At 53.1% G+C, this 26,372-nt stretch overlaps 2 protein-coding genes and 1 non-coding gene across 3 annotated transcripts; 2 read left to right on the top strand and 1 right to left on the bottom strand.

Annotated features, from left to right (window-relative positions):
* Positions 1–237: 237 nt before the first annotated feature.
* PIAS4 (protein inhibitor of activated STAT 4) lies at positions 238–15,131 on the bottom strand. Its single transcript, XM_056512578.1, has 11 exons — positions 14,970–15,131; positions 11,643–12,063; positions 8,390–8,474; positions 7,243–7,284; positions 6,874–6,964; positions 6,469–6,597; positions 5,792–5,897; positions 3,498–3,571; positions 2,835–2,995; positions 1,130–1,260; positions 238–546 (listed from the first exon to the last, which is right to left on the bottom strand). Exons 1-11 carry the CDS (start codon positions 14,994–14,996, stop codon positions 341–343), a joined length of 1,473 nt encoding a protein of 490 aa, XP_056368553.1. The 5' UTR covers positions 14,997–15,131; the 3' UTR covers positions 238–340.
* A 1,258-nt stretch (positions 15,132–16,389) lies between these two features.
* Positions 16,390–26,182, top strand: EEF2 (eukaryotic translation elongation factor 2). The gene is made up of 15 exons (XM_056512576.1): positions 16,390–16,942; positions 17,512–17,726; positions 18,390–18,571; positions 18,657–18,868; positions 19,475–19,653; positions 19,903–20,008; positions 20,278–20,391; positions 20,510–20,648; positions 21,259–21,454; positions 21,596–21,854; positions 22,737–22,844; positions 23,537–23,890; positions 24,495–24,677; positions 24,752–24,884; positions 25,537–26,182. Exons 1-15 carry the CDS (start codon positions 16,940–16,942, stop codon positions 25,728–25,730), a joined length of 2,577 nt encoding a protein of 858 aa, XP_056368551.1. The 5' UTR covers positions 16,390–16,939; the 3' UTR covers positions 25,731–26,182.
* LOC130264643 (small nucleolar RNA SNORD37) lies at positions 20,063–20,131 on the top strand. Its single transcript, XR_008842500.1, has one exon. It is a non-coding gene; the product is annotated as a small nucleolar RNA SNORD37 (small nucleolar RNA).
* Positions 26,183–26,372: the final 190 nt, after the last annotated feature.

Genomic DNA, 26,372 nt, shown 5'->3' with positions numbered 1-26,372 from the left:
GGATCCAGGTGAGGGAGGATCCTGCCTGGCTTAAGACACTTTCTTTACTTCAGGCTCCAGTTCAGGGTCAGGCTCTGAGTGGGGTCGTTTTCCAACCAAGAAGCAGCTCAATGGTTTTTGTTTTGTTTTGTTTGTGTCGGTTTTTTTTGTTTTTTGTTTTTTGTTTTTTTTTTTTTCTTTTTTTCTCTCTCGTTTTAATGAGTAATTTGGAATAGGAAAGTCACAGGAGATGAGGGAGGGAGGGAGATGAGGTGGGAGAGGACGTTCTCCCCCTCCTCCAGTTTAATAAGCACCAGAGTATTCAAGTCTGTCCGTTGGGAATTCCGAGCTGTGGCTGCAGTCAGCAGGCAGAGACTAAACCTTTCTCGTAAGAGCAGCGTCGTTTGGGCTGGGGTCCCTCATCATCATCATCCTCCTCCTCATCCTCCTCCTCGTCCTCCTCCGAGGATGAGCTGTCCAGTGTTAAATCCACAACATCTGCCGGGGCTTTGCCGTTCTCGCCGGTGCCGTTGGGGGCGGCCAGGAGCCCGTTCACGTCCGAGGAACCTGGGGGGAGAGGAGCTGCAACCACTCCTGTCCATCCTGTCCACTCAGCCTGGGCAAGGGAGGGCTCCAGGGAGAGCTCAGAGCCACTTCCAGAGTTAAAGGGGCTCCAGGGGAGTGGAGAGGGATTTGGGACAAGGGATGGAGAGACAGGACACAGGGAATGGCTCCCACTGCCAGAGGGCAGGGCTGGATGGGATTTGGGGAATTGTTCCCTGGGAGGATTCAAGGCCAGGCTGGAGAGAGAAGCTCCAGGGAAACCTTGGAGCGACTTCCAGAGCCTGAGGGGCTCCAGGAGAGCTGGAGAGGGATTTGGGACAAGGGATGGAGAGACAGGACACTGGGAATGGCTCCCACTGCCAGAGGGAATACTGGGGAGAAATTCCTCCTTGTGAGGCACACAGGGTGCCCAGAGCAGCCCTGGATGAGTCCAAGGCCAGGCTGGACAGGGCTTGGAGCAGCCTGGGATAGCAGCAATTGTCCCTGCCCATGGCAGAGGGTGGGACTGATGATCCTGCAGGTCCCCTCCAACCCAAACCCTTGTGGAACTCTGTGATTTCCCCCAGGGGTGTGCAGGATGTCTCACCTAGAACCAGGATTGGGCACTGGGGGCTGCAGCTCCGCTCCTTCTCGGCTCGGATGGGGCACCAGGAGCCATCCACCAGGTACTCAATCTCATCTGCATCTTCACATTCTGTCAGGATCTTGGACAGGAGCCTGCAGGGGGGACAGGAGCAGCTGTCACAGCCCTGGCAGTCAGCAGGGTGTGTGCAGTGAGCTGCAGTGACAGGGAATCTGCTGCTGCTCCTGAGCTGAGAGCCCTTGGAGCCAGGGACTTTATTCCCCAGAAAACCAGTGCAGGTTCTGACAGTGCAAATCCATCCCAGCCCTTCCTGTCCATGCACCCAAACCATCAACTACCTCCTTAATTAGCTACAATTAAAGACAGTTTTGCCTCTTCACCCAGTTTCCCAGGCACTGCTTGCAGGCAGGTGCTGCCCCATCCCCTGGGACATTCCCTGGGACATTCCCAGAGAGGCTTTAGCAAAAGGTGAGATATCCTTTGGCATTGAGAACTCAGCAATCCAACCAGCAGCACTTCCTTTCCTTCCTAGTTTTATTTCCCAAATCTCCACAGCAGCCACCAGAACAACATTCCTGCACCAGGAACACCATGAAAGCATGGAAATACCCCTGGAATGAGGCCCTGATTCCACAGGAACTGGTGACTTGCTTTATTCCCTGTGTCCCACTGTCAGTCTGGGATGTTTATTTGGAAATGCTGCTCTGCCAGGCCTCACTCCCTCCTGAGCATTTTCCTACAGGAGGAAGGAGAACTCCTAGTTCTCCAAGGTCAGGAAAACTTTGTGGCAGTGGGAGAGTTTCAGCTTTCCCCAGCTCCTGTAGGATTTGTTCCCACAGCCAATCCCATCACCAGCACAGCAACCACCAAGCTGCAGCTCCCAAAAAGCTGACAAGGCCCTGAGGATCCCAGACCTGACCAACCACCTCCCTCCTGCTCGGGAGCCTCCAGCTCTTTCCTGACTCCCAGCACCCAGCTGAGTGCCAGCTTCCCTCTCTCACTCCAGGCAATCTGGGAAAGACTTCACCCCACAGAACTGGCATCAAACCCAGCCCAGAGCAGGGACAGAAATCTGCTGAGCCTTTCCCAGGGCCATCCTGCTCCTCCTCTTGCAGGACACACAGGCATGGCTGATCCATGGGGGTTCCACAACCCAACCCCTCACAGCTTCCCCTTCATCCCTCCCCTGCCAGAGATCTCCAAGGAACTGGATTTTCCTGTCAGGGTTGGCCAGGGGACAAAGCAAACAGGTTATCTGTGCTGAGGCTGCTGCAGGCTGCCTGGAAAGCCACAGCTCCTGCATCTGCCCAGGCCCCACAGAGGGCTCCAGGAACAGACTGGTCTGCTCACTTCCCTGTGCCAAACACTGCTCCAAACCCTCCCTGCTCTTGGGAACCTGCAAAGGAGGCCAATCACTCTGCCAGGAGGGTGGAGATCATTTCCCAGCAGGCAGGAACCACATGTGTTGTTCCACCAGTCCTTGGCCAGCACCACGAGGATTTGGTGGCCCCAGTTCACAGAAGGCTCCCAGCATTTGGGGGCAATAAAGCTGCTTCCAAACTCACCCCAATAACACACCAAAACACTGAAACCAGAATATTACACACCAGCAGAATAAATTTCCAACAGTTTCAAAGTGAACTTCAGCCAAGAGCTGGATGCTGCACCCAGTGGGGAAGGGGAAAGGGCAGAGAGGTGCAAAACTCACCCATCAATGATGAGCTGGTCGTAGGGGGCAGGTTTGTCACACACAGGGCACATCCATGTGGGCTTTTTCTCATTCATCTGTAGGTAGAAGACGGCATCAAAGCACTGCAGGTGTGCACAGGTCTCGGCCCGGCACGGCACCGACAGGCGCATCTTCACCAGCTGTGGGAGCAGAGAGCAGAGCATCAGCCAGCACACCTGGCAAGCAACCCCCACATCCCCTCAGGAGGAAAAACATTTGTGAGTTTGCAAAGCTGGGCTGGGAGTATGGTTTGGGTTCTTGACAAAACCAGATTAAAACAGAGCTGGAGCTCCTTGGTTCTGGAACAAACTGGGGGTGCCAGGGCCTGAAGGGGCTCCAGGAGACAAAGGATGGAGGAATAGGGCACAGGGAATGGCTTCCCTGCCAGAGGGAATACTGGGAAGGAATTCCTGGCTGTGAGGATGCCCACAGCAGCTGTGGCTGCCCCTGGATCCCTGGAATGTCCAAGGCCAGGCTGGACGGGATTTGGAACACCCTGGGACAGTGGGAGGTGGGACACCTCCATGGCAGGGGCAGCACTGGGTGGTTCCAAGTTCCCTTTTAATGTTTAAATGTTGAATTAAAGCCTGGATGTTCCCTCCCAGCCCAGAGTGAATCCATTTCAGACCTGCAGGGACTCACCGGGCAGATGAGGGACACTCGCACTCCGGTGGTGGCGATTTCGCTGTCGGGGTCCAGGCGCAGCTTCTCCTTCACTGCAGCAGAGCACAGGACACAGATTTAACAAACCTCAGCCCTGGGCAGCACTGGGGGAGCAGCTCAGCCCAGCCCTGGGGTGTGGATGCATGGTTTTCCCTGCCAGGGAGGGAATGAGCAGTTGGATTCATGGTGGGGTTTATTCCCTCCTGAGCTCTGTCTCCCCAGTTCACAACACGTCCCCCCACAAGTGAGCAAAGAGTCAAACTGAGACTTTTTCCATCAGCACTGCTGGGCTGCCACTCCTCCTTTATTCCAGAATATTCCACAGGAACCAGAACAGGCCCAGATGAACCCAGGCAGACAGCTCAGAGCAAGGCAGCCAAGCAAAACCAGGCCCAGCAGCCATCAGCACAGAGCTGGGAAGAATCAGATGCTTTGAGAAGGAGGAATCCTGCCCCTGCTGCTGCAGCCTGAAAGGAAAACCCAGAGGAGCAGCAGGGAAATCAAAGCAAGCAGCAGATGGGCAGGTCCCACGTGTGCAGTCCCACTCCAAGGGGCAAAAATCAACCAGAGGAGCTTTGAACTGCTCCCCAAGTCCTGAGGAGGAGCTGCTGCTCCCACTGCTGCCTGCAACTGCCTCTGACACTTCCATCACTGTTTTTCTTTGGAGCAAGTGAACCATTTCTTTTGACCTTTTCAGATCATAACAAGATGTCTCCAGACAATGAGGCTACATGCAGCTCTGCAACACCCAGCTTTAATTAGAGAGTGACTTCTCAGATGTGAAATTCCCAGGAGATTACAAGATTTGGGCTTGTTTTCCTCACATTAGGAGCCTTTTCATCCAAGCTTAATTTTTTATGAAGTTCTTTGTAAGAGCCTTCTCTGTGCATCAATTACTGGGAGACATGGGAAGGAGAATTTCCTAGGATCTCCTGATCAGGATTTTGGATCCAAAGCCATAATCTGTTCTCAGACAATGTTCCTGTATCAACTTTTACAGAATTCTATGCAAAGGAAGATGAGTCAGCAGTGAGAAGTGACTGAAGCCAAAGGGCAGCAGCTTCAGTGACAGGGAATCATTTGCAGAGCAGAGCTAGAAAAGCAAAGTTTAGGAGATCCTCAGGTTGGCCAGTTCTGGATATCCAAACACAAAAACACAAAGGAGCTGAAATAAGACATTGCTCTTATTTGGTTTTATTTAAAGTCACCAAATACAACTGATCCTGGCCTGAAATCCAGGTGCCTGCAGTTTGGATATTATCACCTCCCTGTGAACTACAATCCATCCCCAGCCTGACAGGCTGAGGAAGTTCAGCCTGGAGAAGAGAAGGGTGAGTGGAGACCTCCCAGCAGCAATCCAGTCCCTGAAGGGGCTCCAGGGATTCTGGAAAGGGGCTCCTCACCAGGAACTGCAGTGACAGGAAAAGGGGAATGGCCTGAAGAGGGGAAATTGAGGTTAAGATGTGCAGGAGAAATTCCTGGTGTAGCGTGGGCAGGCTGTGGCTGCCCCTGGATCCCTGGAATGGCCAAGGCCAGGCTGGGACAGTGGGAGGTGTCTCTGCCATGGCAGGGGTGGCACTGGGTGGGATTTAAGGTCCTTCCAACCCAAACCATCCTGGGATTCCCTGATGGCTTCTTATCCTTGGGAGGAGTTCTCCAGGATCTGGACAGTTTTGAAGAACATCAGGATCCCACACAGAATTGAACAGTGAGAAGGTTTTGTCCAGCAACATGAAAAATTGGGAATCTTCCACACTCATGAGCTCCAAGTCAGATTCCACCTTGGAAACAGAATTTCCACTCTTTTCCAGTCATGTTTTACATGAGCCTCATACCAGGAGGATTTACCTGAGTGGTTTGGGATAAGCATCTCTTCTCTGAAGCTCCCAAGGCATATCAAAGTGCTGCTGGTGACATCCCACTGCCACCCCAAGGACTCCCAGGGCAGCAGCACACTGTCACCAGGATCCCTTGCTCCAGAAATGTCCTTTGGGAAGGCAGAGGATCAATGCTGCTCATACTGACCCAGGTGAAGGCATGAAGCCCCTCCAGCCACGCCACGGGCACGACACCAACCTGGCACAAATCCTAAATCCAACTACAGAGCTGCCACCAGAACCACGGCTTGGGGGGGACCTCCCACGACTCCCACACAGCTCAGCAAGTCTGTTCAGATAAAAAGTGGGGTTGATCCAGCTGCAGGCATGCAGAGGTGTGAGTGGTGGTGGATATTCCCCAGCAGGCTGCAGCCAGCCCCTCCCACAGCCACTCACCCAAGGCTTTGCAGAGCTCCGGGTGCTTGATGCCGATGGTTTTCAACCTCTGCAGCAGCTCTGCTGAGGTCATCTGCCTCACCAGGTACAGCCCCACCGAGTAGCTCTGGGGAGAGAGGGGGGAGAGATCAGGAGGCTGCTCTGCAGGGCTGCCTGGGCAGCTCTGGGCTCTGCCAGGGCAGCTCTGGGCACTCCCAGGGCAGCTCTGAGCTCTCCCTGGGCTCTCCCAGGGCAGCTCTGGGCTCTCCCTGGGCTCTCCCAGGGCACTCCCAGGGCAGCTCTGGGCTCTCCCTGAGTTCTCCCAGGGCAGCTCTGAGCTCTCCCTGGGCTCTCCCAGGGCAGCTCTGAGCTCTTCCTGAGCTCTCCCAGGGCACTCCCAGGGCACTCCCAGGGCAGCTCTGGGCTCTCCCTGGGCTCTCCCAGGGCAGCTCTGGGCTCTCCCTGAGTTCTCCCAGGGCAGCTCTGAGCTCTCCCTGAGTTCTCCCAGGGCAGCTCTGAGCTCTCCCAGGGCACTCCCAGGGCAGCTCTGAGCTCTCCCTGAGTTCTCCCAGGGCAGCTCTGGGCTCTCCCTGAGCTCTCCCAGGGCAGCTCTGGGCTCTCCCAGGGCAGCTCTGGGCTCTCCCTGGGCTCTCCCAGGGCAGCTCTGGGCTCTCCCTGGGCTCTCCCTGGGCTCTCACCTTGCCATAGTTGCCCCAGGTGACCGTGATGCGGTTGGTGGCTGCCGACAGGTACATGAGGTGGGTGAGGTTGATGGGCCTGCAGGGCCTCTTGGGTTCCACCCCGGGTTTGTTTGAGGGGTAGTAGCCCTAGAGCAGGAAGATTAAATAGAGATATTTAGTTTTTAACTCAAGATCAGTTCCATTAAATTCCACTCAGCCCCAGGTCTCAGGGATGGGGGGAAGGAGCTGAACAAAGCTGGAGCACAAAGTGAACAAGATGGAGCTTTTATAAACAACAGCTCATTAACAACATGGCTAATCCATTAAAAAATTAGCTTTGAACTAAGCACTGCACTTCCATATTCTGGAAAGCAATTTCCTTCCCAATGGCACCATTCCCCCCAGATCTCCCCCAGTGCTCACCGGCACGGAGCAGTAGCTGTGGTTCACCTTGACGGCGATGTTGGGGGGGTACTGATCCTCCTGAGGGGAACTGGTGTCTGTGTAGCAGATTCTGGGCAGAAAACAACACATCCCATAATACCCCAGCACTCTGCACATCCCCAATCCCCATCCCAATCCATGCTCCCTCAGCAGAGCCCATCCAGGTGGGGCTCTGCTGTTTCTGTTCAAGGTTAAAAAGAAGAATTTAAGATGCTCCTGTGAACAAAAAGCTCACTGGAAATTCTCTCTGGAGCCATGAAATCCATGTTGGAACCTGCTGGGCTCTCTGGAATGTTCTCTCCTCCCCTGCTCTGCCCCTGATGTGCAGTGAACCCAGCCCAGACCTACCTGAGCACCACCTGAACTGATTTCACACCAGGCTGCAACTCCCTGATAAATGAAAGAACAGAAAAGAAATTAATTATGTAAAAAAAAATTTAAAAATCCCTACCCACAAAAAAACCACCCAAACCAGCTGCCAGACTCAAGGACTTTAGTTGTTCCTAATTTTTTTTAATAGACCTTTAAAAAATTACCTCACAGAACTTTATTTAAATTGTACAATTCCCCCTGCAAATATCAGTGGTCCTGTAATTATTTTCTTTTTTCCTGATGCACCAACCTAAAGCTTTTCTCTGGCTTTTTAAAACTGTTCAGGTGCCTTCTGGTGATGTGTGAGAATTTATAAAAACTGGGTTTTAAGGTCAGGTTTACCTGACAGTGCTCAAGACTCTCTGTGTTTAATTATTCAGCTGAAGCTGTTCATGCAAACCAAGGGACTGAATATTAAGGCCCCAGTGTGAATATTGCAACCTCCATAAGGGCTATTCCTGCCAGGATTTGAACTGGAATCAGGAAAGGAATGGAACACAGAACAAGGAGGCAAAATAACCAAGATATTAATTCTTCAGCTCTTTATTTTTATGATAAACATTTAAAGATTTTATTTAAAGGTTGAATTATTATTTATTAAAGGCTGAATTTTTGGAGGAATTTTTCTGCATGAAGAGAGCAGGTCAGCCAAGAGGAAAGCTCCCTGCCTGCAGTGCCAGCTCTGAGGAGAGTCTTTGTTTGAGTCAAAAGTTGCATTTGACAGAGGTCAGGGGAAATCCTAATCCTGATGTTTCCTGCAGCCTCCTCCCCACCAAGGAAGGTCCTTTCAGATGCAAACAGCCTCACCCTCTGCCTTTAGAAGCTGGCATGCAGAGGGAAGGCTGCAGAGCACAGAATTTAGGTCAGCCATGATTTCCTGCCCCCATGCCCCATTCCAGAGGGGGATTAGAGCAGCACAAGTGACACTTAAGGACCTGCAGGGGTGAATTTGCAGCTCCCACTCCCCCAGAGCTCTCTGCTCTCCATGAGCAGCAGCCTGATGTCCTCACACAAATCCTGTTTCCTTGCAGAGAACAAAAGCTTCCAGAGGCAGGGAACACAGAGAAATTAGGGAATTATGCAGCTGCATTTTCCTGGATTGTTAACACCCAGTGAGGAGTACCTGGAATTTCTGATCAGCTCCACTTGTCTTGGTGTTAATGCAAAAATGCAGGGACTTTCCTGAAGCTTCTCATTATTCTGTGGAACTGAGGAGGGAAGGAGAGAGTGTCCATCAAACTGAGCACGAGGTGATTGTTATGCTCTGTTTATCTCCAAGTCCTGTTTTCTCCCACACCCCAAAATTCCAATTTTCACCTGTTTTGGGAATTCTGCTTTTATCAGAGCTTTGCTCATTTATTTCTCACTGTTCAGTCCAACCAGCACAGGATTGGATTTCATTTATCTCTTTTTTAAAATGATTTTTCCTCCCCTCAAATAATTCAAGAGCCATCAGTTCAGCACATCAGCAGTGTCACAGTGTGACCACATCCTCAAGAAGCCCAAGAGGAGACCTGAGCCTGACACAAAAAACCAAAACCAACCAGGCTGAGCAGGCGGGTTCTGGAAAAGAAAGAAAACAACCCCAGCAACAAAAAAGATTAGCTCAGATAATAAAACAGCAACACAAAAAGCAGCTGGAAGAGACAAAACACAACTTCCAACCCCCTGACCTTGAGGGTGGGACAGCAGCTCACCCTCAGAGAGGCTTAACAAGAACCCAGCATTAACTGTGGCCTTTTGCACACTGATAATTTTAAGATCAAGTGCATTTAATGTGGGGAAAATGAAGCTTGAGACGTGGGAAATTTTTGTTGCAGCCTTTACTTCAACCCAAACATGTTTTATTTTCAGTTTTGTGTCTCTCAGCAAAGTTCAGACCCTGAGCTGCTGAAAGTCACGGGAGGAACACAAAGAGGAAGTGCTAAAACAGCTTTTTAAAAATTATTTAGCAAGAATTGGGTGTTTTGTTTTGCTTTGCCTCACTTCCATTGCATGGTTATTCAAACAGGATTTCAGAAGCAGGAAAGTGCATTTTGGATGAAAAAGAGGTGAGGGAAGGATAAAACCTCAGCAGCTCTTGGATGACCTGGTGACAACTTGGGTCACTCCAGGTGCTTCCCTTTGGCCCCTTTTCTGCTCTGAAAATGCAAATGAAGCTCACAAAAATAACTTTAAAAAGTAAGAATGAAGATATCTTTATGGAACTTTTGTTTAATTCCAGTTTCCATCCACATATCTCCTGACAGAAACAACCAGCAGAAAATGAAGCATTTCATGAGGTATTTTTAGCAAGTGATGATTGACAAGGACAATAACAAAAAGCAATTTTAATGTTCCTGATTAAGAAACTGCCCAGAAACTGAGTCCTGCTGATTGTTCAGCCACACAAAGACAAAACAAACCTGATGATGGTTTATTTTGCATTTATATCAGCTCACTCTTCTTTTATACAACAGTGAAACTGCTGCTGGAATAGAAGCTCAAAAGCTGCAAGCTCAGGTGTGAGCAACATCTGCTTCACAAAAACCTCTCCCAGCAGAGAGAAAATCAGCCAGGAAGGCTCCAGGGAGCAGGTGACACCTGGGGGGTGTCACCTGCCAGGGAGAGGCTGCTTTTAATGAGCAGGGACATTTAATGGCAGCCCAGAAGAAAACCTGCTACTCCCAGTGAGTGGATCCAGGCTCTTCTGGCTCTGGATGCTTCCACCTCTTGGAGATTTGTTTTCCTTCAAAATCCCATCTTGGAATTGCTGACTAACACACATTTAAACACTGAACAAACCATTCCCCACACAATTATAATGTTTGAGCTTGACTTTGTCACCACTCAGCTGTTTTGTCACAGCATTAATGCCTTCAAATGAAGAAGAAATTACAGAAAATCTGACTAATTAGTCATTTTTCTTTTTATTTCTGCACAATCTAATCTTTATCTATTTTTTTTCCTGCAAGCCACAACAAATATCTTTTCAGCAAAGCCAGACAAAAGCTAGTAAAATAATTTTTAGAGAATTCTGACATTACCACATGAATTTATGAGACCCTCAGCAGAACACAACTTCTCTGGACACACTGAATTTGCTACCAGACCATTCTATTTGACATCAGTTAACAATATTCTTTGTTTCTCCAAACTAAAATAATGAAAAAAAAAAAAAAAATCACTCTCCACACCCCAGGGAAATGCTCTTCTTCCAGTTTTATTGGTTACCCCCAAAAACACACAGCACCACACACAAATAACTGTGATAAGCACAAAACAAAATCATCAAAAATCCAGTTTGAGTTGTTGCCAGCCTCTTTTATCCACAGGATGCTTCAGATCAGGGACTTTTAGTGCTGAAAACCAGCATTAGTGTAGAATATGGCCCCATAATCCACAGGAAGCAAACAAGGTGAGCTTCCAAGTTCTATCCCACATTCCAGGTGTGAGGAAAATCCCAGGATTTGGATTGGGAGGGGCCTGAAGGATCATCCCATCCCATCCCATCCCATCCCACAGGCAGGGACACCTTCCACCATCCCAGGCTGCTCCAGCCTGGCCTTGGACACTTCCAGGGCAGCCACAGCTCCTCCTTCCTGTGCCAGGGCCTCCCCACCCTCCCAGGGAAGGATTGCTCCCAATATCCCACCTGAATCTCTCCTCTTTTAGCTGAAAACCTCTACAGTTGAAAACCTCTTTTAGCTGAAGACCTCCATTAGCTGAAAACCTCTTTTAGGTGAAGACTTCTATTAGTTGAAGACCTCCATAGTTGAAGACCTCTACTAGCTGCAAACCTCTTTTAGTTGAAGACCTCTGTTAATTGAAGACCTCCATTAGCTGAAAACCTTTTAGTTAAAAACCTCTACTAGCTGAAGACCTCCATTATTTCAAGACCACTCTCCCTCTCCCAACACTCACTCTCTGAGTGAGAAGCTGCTCTCCCTCTTTCACCCTCCCCCTTCAAGCACTGACAACCCCATAGATAAACATCCCTCTGTAAATTCTGAGCATGAGAGGAGAGACAGGAGTCTCACCACCACATCCACCACATGACTTCAGAAAATCCTTTCACTGTGAAAGTGAAGACACCCCCTATGTCTAAACCAAAAAAAGAACTTTTCTCTCTAGAGTGACCTGAAATATTATTTAAGTGGAAAACTGACTGAAGTGTTCTCTGCATGTTGTTGTTGAGAAATGTAGAAAAAGGAGGGGAAGAGGGAATAATCTGGAAATCTTATTCTGAATGTCTTATTTCTTTTAAAATTAAGAAATTAACAGGTTTCTTCTTATACCCTTTTAATCTTTAGGCCTGCCTTATCTTTGCCCCTAAACCCTACCTCCAGAAGAAATTAAATCCATAAAAATCATCAAACCAAGACGCCAAAACTCACCTAACTCCGTGGGCTTCAACAGCTCATCCAAAGTGGTGTAAAAGGGCAATTTCACCAAGCGAACCTCGGGCTTGGCCACTTTGGGGGGCAACCTGCCCAGTCCGTTCAGGTATTTTCCGTAGAGGGCAGGGTAGTCGATGCTGGCGTTGGGCAGAGTCCGGGGCACGGCGCTGCCGCGCTCGTACGAGGCGTGCAGGGCCAGCGGCTCCGCCCTGGGCGGCGCCCCCGCCACCTCCGAGCCCTTCTTGTTGTAGCGAGTCTCGTAGAGCTCCTTGATCTTCTTGAACACCTCGGGGCTGCAGTCAAACTGGACCAGCTGCAAAGCTCGGGTCACTAGTTCGTGTTTTAGTCCGCTTTTACTCCTGCCAACAAAACCCAGCAACATCTGAAGATCTGAGACTCGGAAACTCATCACCATGTTCTGGGGGATAAAAAATTAAAAGATGTTCTCATAGTTATAAATGGCAAAGGTTTAGTTCTCACTTTATAACTACAAGGCAAGATGTTAAAAATTTCCTCGCAAAAAAAGATCCCAAAGCTGTCCAAAAAAACAGATCCCAAACTAGGCCAAAACAAGACCTCAAAGCTGTCCCAAAAAAAAAGACCCCAAAGCTGTCCAAAAAAAACAGATCCCAAAACTAGTCCAAAACAAGACCCAAATCCTGTCCAAAAAAGATCCCAAAGCTGTCCAAAATAAGACTCAAAACCTGTCCAAAACAAGATCCCAAACTAGTCCAAGAAAAAGGACCCCAAACCTGTCCAAAAAAAAAGACCCCAAACCTGTCCAAAAAAAAGACTCCAAACCTGTCCCAAACAGGACCCCCCAAACCTGTCCCAAACAGGACCCCAAACCTGTCCCAAACAGGACCCCCAAACCTGTCCCAAACAGGACCCCCAAACCTGTCCCTACCCGCTGCTGTCACCTGATTTTGGTTCCCATTTCTTGTTTGAGCAACACAAACACAGATCACCCACTGAAATATCACCTAAATGACAAAACCACTGTCATCAAATGACTCAAAAATCCCTTTGGCAGATGCTGAGCATCCTCAAAGGTCTGAACCAAGAGGCCTCACTTGTGAAAGAGCTCATGAACTCCTTCACCAGCCTGAGGCACCCAAAATTCCCAGAGAAACGTGGAAAACTTCATCCCAAAAGGTGTCAGTGCAAGGCACAGAAGAAAATCAGTATGAGGTGGGTGAGGCTGAAAGGATGGATGGGAAAATCCTTCCAGAATCCTCCCTACAGCCACAGGATCTTTAAAAAAACCACATATTTTAGAGTATGGGAGGATATTCAGATTATTAAAGAGAGCAGTGTGTTCCAGGAGTACAATGCCCAGCACTTCTCTGTGATCCCAGCCAGGAATTATCAATTTCAGTGTCTGATAAGCAGCAAAACCCAGCTCAGTCTTGCAAAATTCCCTCTCTGTGGCAATTCAGGCCTGGAACTGAGCAGAGTCAAGGGCCACAAGGCAACTGCTCATCAGAAACCAGGAATTCTTCCTGCTCAACTCACAGCTCCAGGCTGGCATTTGAGTTCCCTAAACATTAAACAGCCTTAAAATTGAAAAAAGCAGCTCATAAATTACCTGGGTTGGAAAATAAAAGTAGCCCTGGAAATAAACTTGGTAGATATCCACACATAATCATTCCACATCCTGCCTGGTTTGTGGGGAATATTGGAATTCAAGAAGAAACCCCACTAAAAAAAATCCAGCAGATCTTCCCCAACCTCTACCCCACTCTATAATTAATAATTAAAAAGAAAGCATAAAAGATAATCTGACAATCTGATCATTTCCTGGAATAAACCAGCTACAGATTATTATTTTTTTTAATTAAGAAAGCTACAACTGTTTCCAGAAACATTTCACAGCCACTCTCGGATGTGTGGGAATTAGATGAGAGAGAAAATGCCATTTGATTTTCTCCTTTTCCCTTACATATGTCACTGAATGTGAGAACCCAAAAGCTGTTATGTCACTGTCTGTAGTTAGAACTTCTGGGAGTCGTGATGAGTCCCAAAATATCCCTGATGAGGGGAAAAAAAGAATGATGAATAAAGAGGAGAGAAAAGGTGTTTAACTGCCAGAAAGTCAGGATTTCAGAGCTCTGAGTGCTGCTCCAGAAATCCTGGAGAAATCTACTTTGTGCCTCAAGTTTTCTTTAACTAAAAAAAAACAGAATCAGGATCATTAAGGTTGGAAAAGATCTCCAAGATCATCAAGCCTGATCAAATCCCACCAGGATCATTAAACTGTGTTAGGAAATGGGAAGAGTGCTGTTCTCCCCGAGGGATTTGAGGATAAAAGGTGTATTTGGAAAGATAAATTCATCAAGCAGGAGGCACCAGAGCATCCCAGGAGCACTGGAGACAGAATTCCTCCTGTGGGAATTGCTCCTAGAACACCTCACCCAGGATTCTCGGGGTGGAAAGCTGAGCTGGAACCCAAAGTTTCCATTTTGAAGGAATTAAGGCCCAGCAGGATGATGAGATTTGAGCAGCAACACAACAACAAACCCCAAACAAAGCAAAGCGAGGGCTCCCCGTGCAGGGAGAGCACACGGACCGCCAGGAACCCTCGTGTGGGACGGCTCAGACCCCACCAAAAACCTCTGGGAAGGGAATTCCCCCTTCTAGAATTGCAGGAAAGGGCAGAGCCCCCCAAAAAAGCCTCTCCCAATGGGATTCCTGCGGTCAGACACCCCCATCCCTGCCGAGGAGCTGGGGAACGCTTCAGGGAACATTTATTTGGGAACACTGCAGGGTTCGCTCCCCGGCCGCTGCCGTTGCTCCTTAACCGCCCTCAGCAGCGGCTCCAGCGGCTCCCACAGAGCCGGGATCCCGAGGGGAACGGGAAAACCTCCCCGAGGCACAAACCGCCTCGGGAACGCAGCTCCGAGCGCGGAAGCGCTTCACCCCCTGGCACAGGGACGCGGCTCCCCGGCCGTGCCCGCCCCAGCGGCGCCGCGACCCCCGCCCGCCGGACACCCCAACCGAGCCCCCCGCGGCACCGGGGGCAGCACGGCGAGCCGCAATCCCGGCAGAGAGCGGGGAAACCCGGCGTGAGGGCAGCCCCGAGCAGCGCGGGCGGCAGCACCGCTCACCGGCCCGGCCAAACCCGGTTCGGCCCCGGGAGGTCCGGTGGGCGCTGCGGCCCTGAGGCCGGGGCGGGGCAGTCTCTGAGGTAAAAAAGCGAGAGGACGGCCCCGCAGCGCCGCCCCCGCGGTTGGCGGCGCCGCCCCCCGCCGTCCCCCCCGCGTCGGGAGCCGCCCGGTGGCGGCTGGGGCCCCGCGGGCGGGGCGGCGGCGCCGCTTCCCTCACCTTCGCCTCCACCAGCTCCGCCGCCATCTTGGGCCTCCAGCGTCCACCGCGCCGGGCGCCGCCGCCGCCGGGTCACGTGACGCGCCCGCGCCGGGAGGAGGCGGGGCCGCGCAGCGAGCGCCGACCAATCAGCGAGGGCGCTGCTTCACCCAGGCCACGCCTAGCGAGCCACGCCCCGCCAGGCCACGCCTCCCCGGGAGTCTTAAAGGGACCGCGCTCCTCAAACCGGGAGCGCACCGGGGGAACGGGGATGGGGGCGGCCCCGCGGGAACTGCGGGAGGGGGCGCGGGTGGGCAGGCAGCGTGTGGGTGCTGCCCCCACGATGGCGGCAGGTGGGTGCCCCGGGGCGGGGCAGCGCCCGGTGGGCTCAGCCCGAGGCTCTGCTGCCGTCTCGGGGCGCTGCGGGTCGTTCCCGGTGACGAGGGAAGCTCCTGGAGGAGAGGAGGGATGGGGATGGGGAAGTGTCCCAATGCCTCGGCTCCCAGGGAAAGCGGGGCTGAGCCAAATTCTCGCCAAAAATTGCTCTGTGGCAACAACATCCCAGAGACCCCCAGCTCTGGGAAAAAGTGGGATTTTTGGGGTGTCTGTGCAGGCCCAAGGGTTGGACTGGATGATCTTTGGGTAATTCGAGTGTTTGGGGTGAAACGCTGCTCTGGGAGAGGTTTTCCAGCACTTTCCTCTCCTTGCCATCAACCCCACGTACTAATTAAACAAAAAGGCAATTAACAGTTTCTCAGGAAGAGCAGGATGTTAATCAGGTTTCTCAGTTTTCCCTTCTAGGCTGGCAAAAGCCAGGCTTGGTGCTAAAAATCCCCCAGATTGCTATGGAAACCTCAAAGGCCGATAATTCATCCTGTCACGGTGGGAGAGCCGGGCCCAAATCCATCCTGGCTGGGGCTCCACGGCCTGAGCCTGCCTCACACAGGCAGGCTGGGAATGTGCTGGGAATTTGGGAGCTGCCAGCGAGGTGATGTGCGGATTAAGGCTGAGAAAATTGGGATTGTTCAGCCTGGAGAAGAGAAGCTTTGGGGTGACTTCACTGTGGTCATGATCTGAAGGGATCCCAGAAGAAACATGGAGAGACTTACGGACAAGGGATGGAGGGGCAGGACAGGGAATGGCTTCCCACTGCCAGAGGGCAGGGATAGGTGGGATACTGGGATGGAATTCCTCCCTGGGAGGGTGGCACAGCTGTGGCTGCCCCTGGATCCCTGGAAATGTCCAAAACCAGGCTGGACAGGGCTTGGAGCACCTGGGACAGTGCGAGGTGTCCCTCCATGTCCCTCCCCACCCGAATCATCCCATGACCGCGTGGTTTTTGTGAGCACAGGGGCGGCTCGGGGACACCCGGTGACACCGGCGCCGCTCCCGGTGCCCCCGCGCTCCTCCCCGCCACCAGGGGGCGCTGCAGCTCCGCCCTTCCCGGAGCATGCGCACTGCGGGCACCCTGCGGGACCGGGCCGGCCCCAGAGGTGCCCGGCTCCGCTGCCAGCACCGGGCTCGGCCCTACCGCCTTCTCCTAATGGCCGAGCCCCCGAGCTCGCCTGCCGCTCGGTGATACCGCTCGGAGGGCGGCCTCACCGACCCCGCTGCTGCGGGCGGGCTCCCACACCGGCAGCGGGAGGGGCGGGCTTTCCCCTCCGCTGCAGCCCGGGCGGGGCGGGGCTGTCGCTGCCGGTCGTTGTCCCCCCGGTACCGCCTGCCTGCAGTCCCGGTGCAGCCGCGGTGACACCCACGTGGTGCCGGCGAGGCGGAACAGGCTCCGCACCATAGAGTCCGCGGGATAGAGCGGCGCGGCCGCGCACGCGCTGGGCGCAGACCCCGCCTCTCAACGGCGCCGCCATATAAAAAGACGCCGGCTGACGTCAGCGGTCTCTTCCGCCCGCTCTGCGCTCGCCAGCGAGACAGGGCCGAGCCGCCGCCATTACCGCGACCCCCCCGCCCCGCAGCATCCGCCGCCATCCGCCACCATGGTGAGCCCCCGCCGCCCGCCGCCGCTCCCGGGGCGATGAGCGCTGCTCGCGCTCCCCGTATCGCCGGGGATGGCGGTTCCGCCAGCGCCGCGGGGCACACGGCGGCGGCTGCGGCCTGTGCCGCCGGGCTAGGCCGCGGCTGCGGGGAGAGGGTGGGGCGGCCTGAGGGGGCCGGTCTGGGCCGGCATGATATCCCCGGTGCCGGCAGGAGCCGCCGGTGCCCGTGCCGGCGCCGCCGTTGCCCCGCGGGAGCGGCCGCGCTGATGTGGCAGCCGGGGACGGGGCGCTGCGGTGCCGCTCGTGCCTTATGTAACGCTGCGGTCTGGGCTGGCACATCGGGCTCGGTTTTGGGGCGTTTTGCGCGCTGACACCGCGGCTTTAGGGACATTTGGGGCAGGGAGGGGATGGTGCTGCAGCCCCGCTGCGGCGCCTTGCTGCGGGTTGTGTTGTCACCCAGGCAGAGTTGGTGTCACCGCGATTGTGGCCGGTATTTATGGCAGATTCGCATTCTTTGGAATTGCCGAAGCTGTTTCCCTACACTCTGAGTCCCCCTTCTCTCCTCCCTCAAGGTGAACTTCACAGTAGACCAAATACGGGCCATCATGGACAAAAAGGCCAACATCAGGAACATGTCCGTGATCGCCCACGTGGACCACGGCAAATCCACGCTGACGGATTCCCTGGTGTGCAAGGCCGGGATCATCGCCTCGGCGCGGGCCGGCGAGACCCGCTTCACTGACACCCGCAAGGACGAGCAGGAACGGTGCATCACCATCAAATCCACGTGAGTGCCCTCCCCTCCTGCTCCTGCTGCTCCCTGCGCTGGCATCCGGGGGGTTGGGCTCCTCCAGGAGGTGGGAGAAGATGCTGTGGGTCTGGTCTAGTCCAGAAGCTCATTTTGTGCCCCTGAATGATGGAGCAAGGGTTGATTGGCTTCTGCTCAGTCACTGGGTTCTGGGAGAGCAGCGGCTTCACTCTCCCAGTCCATCACCAGGATTTTTGGATGTGATGTGGAGACTTTTGGGAGTATCTCTTGGGATGTGCCTGGTGGCTGTGCTGCCACAGGGACTCTGAGGGGATTGAAAAGGGCTGGAGAACCTGGTTGGGATTGGTAGGAAAAGCCTAAATCCACAATTTGGGAATGGAACCCTTTTTGGGTGCTGGAGAACTGTAGGGGTTTGGAGGAGGTTGGGATTCTGGAGGATGTTATGGTTTAGGAAGGGTAGCCCTGTGCTGTTGTTATTTCCCACACTGGCCTCCCAGGAGCACATTCAGGAAATCCTGGAGCCCAGCATTTAGGTTAGAAAAGATCTCCAAGGTCTTCAACTCCAAACTTGTCAAGCAGAGCACTGTGTGCCACCTCCAATGGTGACAGGGGCAAAATATTCCTGAGCTTTAGGGAGGAATAACACAGATCATAATTTTAATAGTTTTTTCTTTCTTTCAGAGCCATTTCTCTGTTTTATGAGCTCTCTGAGAATGACTTGGCCTTCATCAAGCAGAGCAAGGATGGTTCTGGTTTCTTGATCAACCTCATTGACTCCCCTGGGCACGTGGACTTCTCCTCAGAGGTCACTGCAGCTCTGCGAGTCACTGACGGTGCCCTGGTCGTCGTGGATTGTGTCTCTGGTGAGGTTTTTGTGCAGCTGGAGCTTTTTTTGGGGGGATGTGGAGAGGGAGATAACTCATTGCTGACAAATGCTGTGCTTGGCAGGCGTGTGTGTGCAGACAGAGACCGTGCTGCGTCAGGCCATCGCCGAGAGGATCAAGCCCGTGCTGATGATGAACAAGATGGACCGGGCGCTGCTGGAGCTGCAGCTGGAGCCTGAGGAGCTGTACCAAACCTTCCAGCGCATCGTGGAGAACGTCAACGTCATCATCTCCACCTACGGAGAGGGAGAGAGCGGCCCCATGGGCAACATCATGGTGAGGGCACCCGCTGGCACTGAGGGAGCAGCTCCTGCTCAGTGAGAATTCTGATCCCAAGTGGAGGATCTTGAAGGTGCCTGAACTAGGCTTGAGCTGGCTCTTCTCCCAAATTTCCTGTTCAAGGCCTGAGCAAATAAAGGCTGGGATTGTTGCCCAGAGCAGCTGGGGCTGCCCAATCTCTGAAAGTGTCCAAGGCCAGGCTGGAATCGCTTGGAGCAGTCTGGGATCATGGAAGGTGTTCCTGCTCATGGATGGTCTTTGAGGTCCCTTCCCAGCTGCTTTGCTCCTGCTGGGTTCCTGGGAAGGGAGAAGGGCTGTGGGGCACAGGTTCTGAGGAGAAGCTGGAGGTGTCCATGCCTTTCTGATCCTCCTGGGAAGGATGGGAATCCTCCCTGTGAGCACACACCTGGAAAGACTGGAGGAAAACCAGCCCAGCTGTGTGGTGAAAGCTAAAATGGTGCCTGTCTCAGACCTCAGAGGTGCTCACTGGGACAGAACTACTTCAGAATCTCAGTGTTCTGAAGCTCCCCTGTGTACTGGAGTGTTTTTGGGATGGAGTGGGCTGAGGGCTGCTCCCCTGACCCAGCTCTGCTGTTCCCTCAGATTGACCCGGTGCTCGGGACCGTGGGCTTTGGCTCGGGCCTGCACGGCTGGGCCTTCACCCTGAAGCAGTTTGCTGAGATGTACGTGGCAAAGTTTGCTGCCAAGGGAGATGCCCAGCTCAGCCCGGCCGAGCGTGCCAAGAAAGTCGAGGACATGATGAAGAAGCTGTGGGGAGACAGGTGAGGAGGGAATGGTGCTGCTTGGAATTCCACATCAGCTGCTCATGGCTGCAGCCTGACCCTTCAGAGGGTGGGTGAAGGGAGGGAGGGTGTGGTTGTGCCTGGTTTAGCAGAGTTAATTACATTTGGAAAGCTGGATGAGGGGGAAAGCAGGAAATGGCTCTTCCTCAGCAGCCTTGGCTCTGCCCTGAGCTGTGTGTCTGAGCTGACCTGAGCATGGACATTTCTCTGATTTCCTTCTCTCTGCAGATACTTTGACCCTGCTACTGGTAAATTCAGCAAATCTGCCACCAGCCCTGATGGAAAGAAACTGCCCAGGACCTTCTGCCAGCTCATCCTTGACCCCATCTTCAAGGTGAGTTCCTCAGGGTTCCTCCGTGGCCGGCGCCTCCCTCTCCGCTTCTATTCGTGCATGATGATGGAAAATTTCTTCACTTTGACCTGACTTGTTTGATTGAAGAAATTGAGCTGTCTGACACATCTGGTTGCTCTGGGGGCAGATGTGCTGTGTCTCCTGGAGGGAGGCTGGGTGCTGAGGAGGAGCAGGAATTCTCTGCAGGTGCAGTGGTGCAGCTGCTCCAAACTGGGTCACGGCAGCGCTCCCAACTCCTGCTCTTGTCACAGGTTTTCGATGCAATCATGAACTTCAAGAAAGAAGAGGCAGCAAAACTGATTGAGAAACTGGACATCAAGCTGGACAGTGAGGACAAGGACAAGGAGGGCAAACCCCTGCTGAAGGTGAGGCTGGCCTGAATCCTCTGAGCAGCTGTGCTGCACCAGCTGTGTTAACATCAGGGAGGTGGGGAGGTGCATCCCTGTTGTGAGCACTCTGACTGGGTCCTGCTGCTCTGCCCAGGCTGTGATGAGGAGGTGGCTGCCAGCTGGAGATGCCCTGCTGCAGATGATCACCATCCACCTGCCTTCCCCCGTCACAGCCCAGAAGTATCGCTGCGAGCTGCTCTACGAGGGCCCCCCCGACGATGAGGCTGCCATAGGTAGGAGGAGCTGCTGCTGCTTTCCTGCCAGGCCTCAGCTCCAGCCTGTCTGTAACCAGCTTGTTCTCCACCTGCACGGCTCAGGAGTGTCTGCAATTGAGTCTGTAGCTTTTCTAGCATGGATCAGTTTTAATGGTCACAGCTCTGCTCTTGAGCACTGAGTTGGCTGAGTGACCTCAGAGTAGGCAGAGGGTCTGTCTGAGGTTGAATTTATTGAAAACATTTCTTGGAGATATGATCTTCCATGGAATCACACAATAGATTGGGTTGGAAGGGATCTTGAAAGTAATCCAGCCCCATCCCCTGCCAGGAACACCTTCCACTGTTCCAGGCTGCTCTAAGGCCCAGTGTCCAGCCTGGTCTTGGACACTTCCAGGTATCCAGGAGCAGCCACAGCTCTCTGGGCACTCTGTGCCAGGGCCTGCCCACCCTCACAGGGAACAGTCCCTTCCCAATGTCCCATCCAGCAGTGAGAAGCCATTCTCCATTTCCTCTTGTCCAGACAGAAGCCCTTGGGCTGGGACAGTGGGTGCAGGGCTCGAGTTGGGTTTTGAGGTGGGTGCCAGATACATCAATAACTGGGCTAAGCTGGTCTCTGTCTCTCTGCCAGGCATTAAGAACTGTGACCCCAAAGGCCCCCTGATGATGTACATCTCCAAAATGGTGCCAACCTCTGACAAGGGACGTTTCTACGCTTTTGGCCGTGTCTTCTCTGGTCTCGTCTCAACTGGCTTGAAGGTCAGAATCATGGGACCAAACTACACACCTGGCAAGAAGGAGGATCTGTACCTGAAACCAATTCAAAGGTGTGTCCTGGCTGGGGTGTTGAGAGGTTCTGGTGCTGTCTCATGTCTTTATTCATGTCTGAGGCCTGTCATGGTGCTTGGTTATGGGCTGAGTGGGATCTCCTCCCCTTCCCAACCTCACTAATCAACCTTTCCCTTCAGGACCATTCTCATGATGGGTCGCTACGTGGAGCCCATCGAGGACGTGCCTTGTGGAAACATCGTGGGGCTGGTGGGTGTGGACCAGTTCCTTGTGAAGACTGGAACCATCACCACCTTCGAGCACGCCCACAACATGAGGGTGATGAAGTTCAGTGTCAGCCCCGTGGTGCGCGTGGCCGTGGAGGCCAAGAACCCGGCTGACCTGCCCAAGCTGGTGGAGGGGCTGAAACGCCTGGCCAAGTCTGACCCCATGGTGCAGGTGAGGGGCTGCACTGCGCCCAGAGCTGCTGCTTCCAGTGAGTGTTGGTTCCTGTGACAGCCCTGGATGAGTGGGGAGAACATCTACAAGTAACTGTGGGTCTGTCCTGGTTGGAAGCACAGGTGTCTGTCAATAAAGGCAGAAGCTTCTCTTTGAAATGGAGAATATAAACCCCCTTCCTCCAAATTATTATAATTTTGAAATTAAGGGTCTCTCAGACAAAGATGGGAATCAGGAATAACAGTTCTTTACTAGGAAAATTAGAATAAAAATACAGTATTACAATGAGCAATGTAAACCACTGACAGAGTCAGAATCCAACCCATCAGTCAGGCAGGGTGTTGGCACAGTCCCATTCAATGGTGGCTGCATCCTCCTGCAGTGGCAGATGTGGTTCAGCTGGAGCAGTGCTCCTGGAGAAGGTGCAGTTTCCTCTGAAGCTCCAGGGATGATGTGGAAAGGTCTGGTTTTCCTCTGGAATCCAGTGGAAAGAAGGTTCCTTGGTGTCCCAAATCTCAGTTTTTATCTGGGTAGGAAAGGCTTGGCTCCTCCCCTGGCTGGAGCATCTCCCATGGGATGATGGAATTTTATCAGTCATGCCCTGGGACTCAGTGGCCATGAACAGGAGATATCTCCTGGAGGGAGGATGGGCTGTGGGAAGATAAAGATGATTGCCCAGCTGGTTTAAAGATGGCCCATGAGCAGATAATGTGTGCCAGGAGATCAGGGTCACTGCCCCACCTGGCTTCAACAGATGGGGACAGAATTCACATTTTCTGGCCACATCAACCCAACCCAGGGTCAAACACAAAACCATGGAGAGTTGTTGGTGTGTGTGGGTGTTGTTTCTAAAGCCTCACCTGCTGTTCCTGCTGTTGCCAGTGCATCATTGAGGAGTCTGGGGAGCACATCATCGCTGGTGCTGGGGAGCTGCACCTGGAGATCTGCCTGAAGGACCTGGAGGAGGACCATGCCTGCATCCCCATTAAGGTAAGGGAGAGAGGCTGATTGAGCATGGCTGAGCTCAGAGCAGGGCTTTGCCCAGGTTTGGTGCCTCACACAGTGGGAGCCTGGATGGACGGTGGTCAGGACAAACTCTGGCACTCTGTGTACTCTGGTCTTGAAGTTTATTGCATAGGGTGTGGGTAAAAAGGGCCAGGAGCTGCCAGCTGCAGCTCAGAGCAGTACAGAAAGAGAGTGGAGGGGTAGTAGGAGTTCTAAGAGATAAGAGAGGGGATGAAAGAAGTAAGAGAGCGATTTTCGCATTTACAACACAATAAATCTTTTTCTATGTTGAATATTCTAATTTCCACTAACCAGTCTAATACAAGATATAAATTCTCTGACATTTACATACAACCTATAAGAATCACTATATTACCATGTTTTATTACTTTCTTATCTCTAAACCTTATCTCAGACCCTTCCTGTCATGCCAGGAGGGGATCTCTGCAGCTCTTTAGGACTTGCAGCAACTGGTGTTATCTTAACAAAGGGAGGAGGCCTTCAGGCTTCCATATTGCTGCTCTCAGCCACACAGTCGAAAACTGCTTCCATCTCCATCTCAATCTTTCATTTCATCTCAATCCTATGGTTCCCATATTCTCAAAATTTTGGTAGGCAATCATTTATAAAGCTTTCCTGATTCATCCTTCCCCACACCCCCCGCTCTGTCCCCGCAGAAATCCGACCCCGTGGTGTCGTACCGCGAGACGGTGAGCGAGGAGTCCAACGTGATGTGCCTTTCCAAGTCCCCCAACAAGCACAACCGGCTGTACATGAAGGCCAGGCCCTTCCCCGACGGGCTGGCCGAGGACATCGACAAGGGCGAGGTGTCGGCGCGCCAGGAGCTGAAGCAGCGCGCGCGGTACCTGGCGGAGAAGTACGAGTGGGACGTGACCGAGGCCAGGAAGATCTGGTGCTTCGGGCCCGACGGCACCGGCCCCAACATCCTCACCGACATCACCAAGGGGGTGCAGTACCTCAACGAGATCAAGGACAGCGTGGTGGCCGGCTTCCAGTGGGCCACCAAGGAGGTGAGGGCTGGGGCTGGGTCTGGGTGGTGTCCGTGGCTCTGCACGTCCTTGTTTTTTGTGCTTCTCACAGAGCAAAATGCGACATTGAGCAGTGCAGGTGAATAACACAGCTGGCAGCAGAAGGAAAGGTGCTCTGAGAGACTTGACAGGGATCTGGCCTTAGCTACCAATTATTATCAGGTTTAGACAGGAGAGCACTACAGGGTAAATTGACAGACTGGGAACAGCAACAGGAAGGATTCATTTCCATGTGCTTAATTTGTTTGAAGGAGATTGTGAACCAACTTCTGGGACAACACAAAAACCCATTTGGGGTTGGCCAAATAGTTGAGTTTCACATTCCATGAACGTATGACAGCTCTTGTGGCTTGAATCTCAGAGGTGATACCAAGGGGGAGCTGGTTCTCCACAGATCCCTTAGGCTGGGGAAGATCTCCAAGAACACAAATTTTATTAGGCAGAGGTTGCTGAACAAGGTCAAGCAAGGAGCTTGAGTGGCTCCTTGCTCCTGGGTGGATCTCCCAGGCTCCAGGGGAGCATCACCCCTCCCTGGGCTCACTGAGCACCCCAGGGTGCCATCACTGACCCTGCTGTGCCCTGGCAGGGGGTGCTGTGCGAGGAGAACATGCGCGCCGTGCGCTTCGACGTGCACGACGTCACCCTGCACGCCGACGCCATCCACCGCGGCGGCGGCCAGATCATCCCCACGGCGCGGCGCTGCCTCTACGCCTGCGTGCTCACCGCCCAGCCGCGCCTCATGGAGCCCATCTACCTGGTGGAGATCCAGGTGAGCGCCCCTGCAGGCCCTGGGGAGGGGGGACGCGGCAGGAGGGCGCGGTGCTGACCCCGCTCTCTCTGCAGTGCCCGGAGCAGGTGGTCGGAGGCATTTACGGGGTGCTGAACAGGAAACGTGGCCACGTGTTTGAGGAGACCCAGGTGGCCGGGACCCCCATGTTTGTGGTCAAGGCCTACCTGCCTGTCAACGAGTCCTTCGGTGAGTCCTGGGGCTGTTCTGAGACCCTTGAGCTGAGCTGTTCACCCAGCACTGAGCCCTGTCCCCAAGTGACACATCCATGTGGCTTTGAGATCCCCTCTAGAGATGGGGACTCCAGCACTGCCCCTGGCAGCTGTGCCAGTGCTTGGCCATCCTTCTGGAGACCAAACTTCTAACCTCCAACCCTCCCTGGCACAATTTTGGGGTGTTTCCTCTCATCCTTTCATTTGTTGCCTGGGAGAAGAGACTAAGGTTGCAGGAAGGAACTTTTCAAGGTGTTCCAGTGCCACCCTTGCCATGGGGACACCTTCCAGTGTCCCAGGGTGCCCCAACCTGGCCTTGGACACTTCCATGGATTCAGAGAACAGCCACAGCTGCTCTGGGAATTCCATCCCAAACCCTCCCCACCCTCCCAGCCAGGAATTCCTTCCCAATATCCCATCCATCCCTGCCCTCTGGCAGTGGGAAGCCATTCCCTGTGTTTGTCCAAAATCCCTCTCTAGTTTTAGGCACTGGAAGGGGCTCTAAGTTCTTCCTGGAGCCTTTTTTCCATATTGGTCAGGATCTCAGGAGGCTTTTCAGATCTGCTTTGCATTCCTCTGATCCTACAACCATTCCTGTCCCACCTCACCTTTTCTCTCCTTCCTCGCAGGTTTCACAGCAGATTTGAGGTCCAACACAGGGGGCCAGGCCTTCCCCCAGTGTGTGTTTGACCACTGGCAGATCCTGCCCGGGGACCCGTTCGACAGCGCCAGCCGGCCGTGCCAGGTGGTGGCCGAGACCCGCAAGCGCAAAGGGCTCAAGGAAGGAATCCCTGCCCTCGACAACTTCCTGGACAAACTCTAATCAAACTCATGGAACTCTGGGAGAAAAATTTAATTAATTAGCGTTATCACCCATGCCGCCAGGGGGGTAGACGCCTGTGACCACCATCTTGTTAATTAAATGGGATTCATAGCGATTTTGAGAACTTCAAATGAGGAAAACAAAAAGAAAAAAAAAAAAGCCTTATAGGTTTCTGTGTTGCACATGACTCATCTTTGCCATTGTAACTAAAACATTTCCACTAGATCTGCCCAATTCTGTATTTATTTGACTCAAAAAAAAAAAAAAAAAATACTGCTGCAGAATGGCCTGGAAGGGGGTTGGGGTGTGCTTAAAAAAGGAGGACAAGGAAAACAGGGGGAGAAAGAGAGGGGGTGAGGATGCCTTATCTGCAGCGTGACTGTCCGTCGTGCCCATCGCCGCCTGTATTAGTGCCACTGGAATTAATAAAATTGGATAAATGGTGACGAAAAGCGAAAGTTTGGAATTTTTGGGGGTGTTTGAAGGGTGAGGGTGGCGCCCTCTGCTGGGGGCGGGTGGCAGCGGTCTCGCCGTGGGTGGGCGGGGCCAGAGGTGGGCGGGGATTGTGGTAGCGGGGTGGGCGGGGTTTGTGAGGGAGGGGGCGGGGCCTCATGCGGAGGTGGGCGGGGCTCGATGCACAAT

This window comes from Oenanthe melanoleuca, chromosome 28 (assembly GCF_029582105.1).
Source record: "Oenanthe melanoleuca isolate GR-GAL-2019-014 chromosome 28, OMel1.0, whole genome shotgun sequence".
NCBI classification, from domain to species: Eukaryota; Metazoa; Chordata; class Aves; order Passeriformes; family Muscicapidae; genus Oenanthe; species Oenanthe melanoleuca.
The sequence above is the reverse complement of the archived record's forward strand: the minus strand, read 5'-3'. Positions and strand labels throughout refer to the sequence as shown.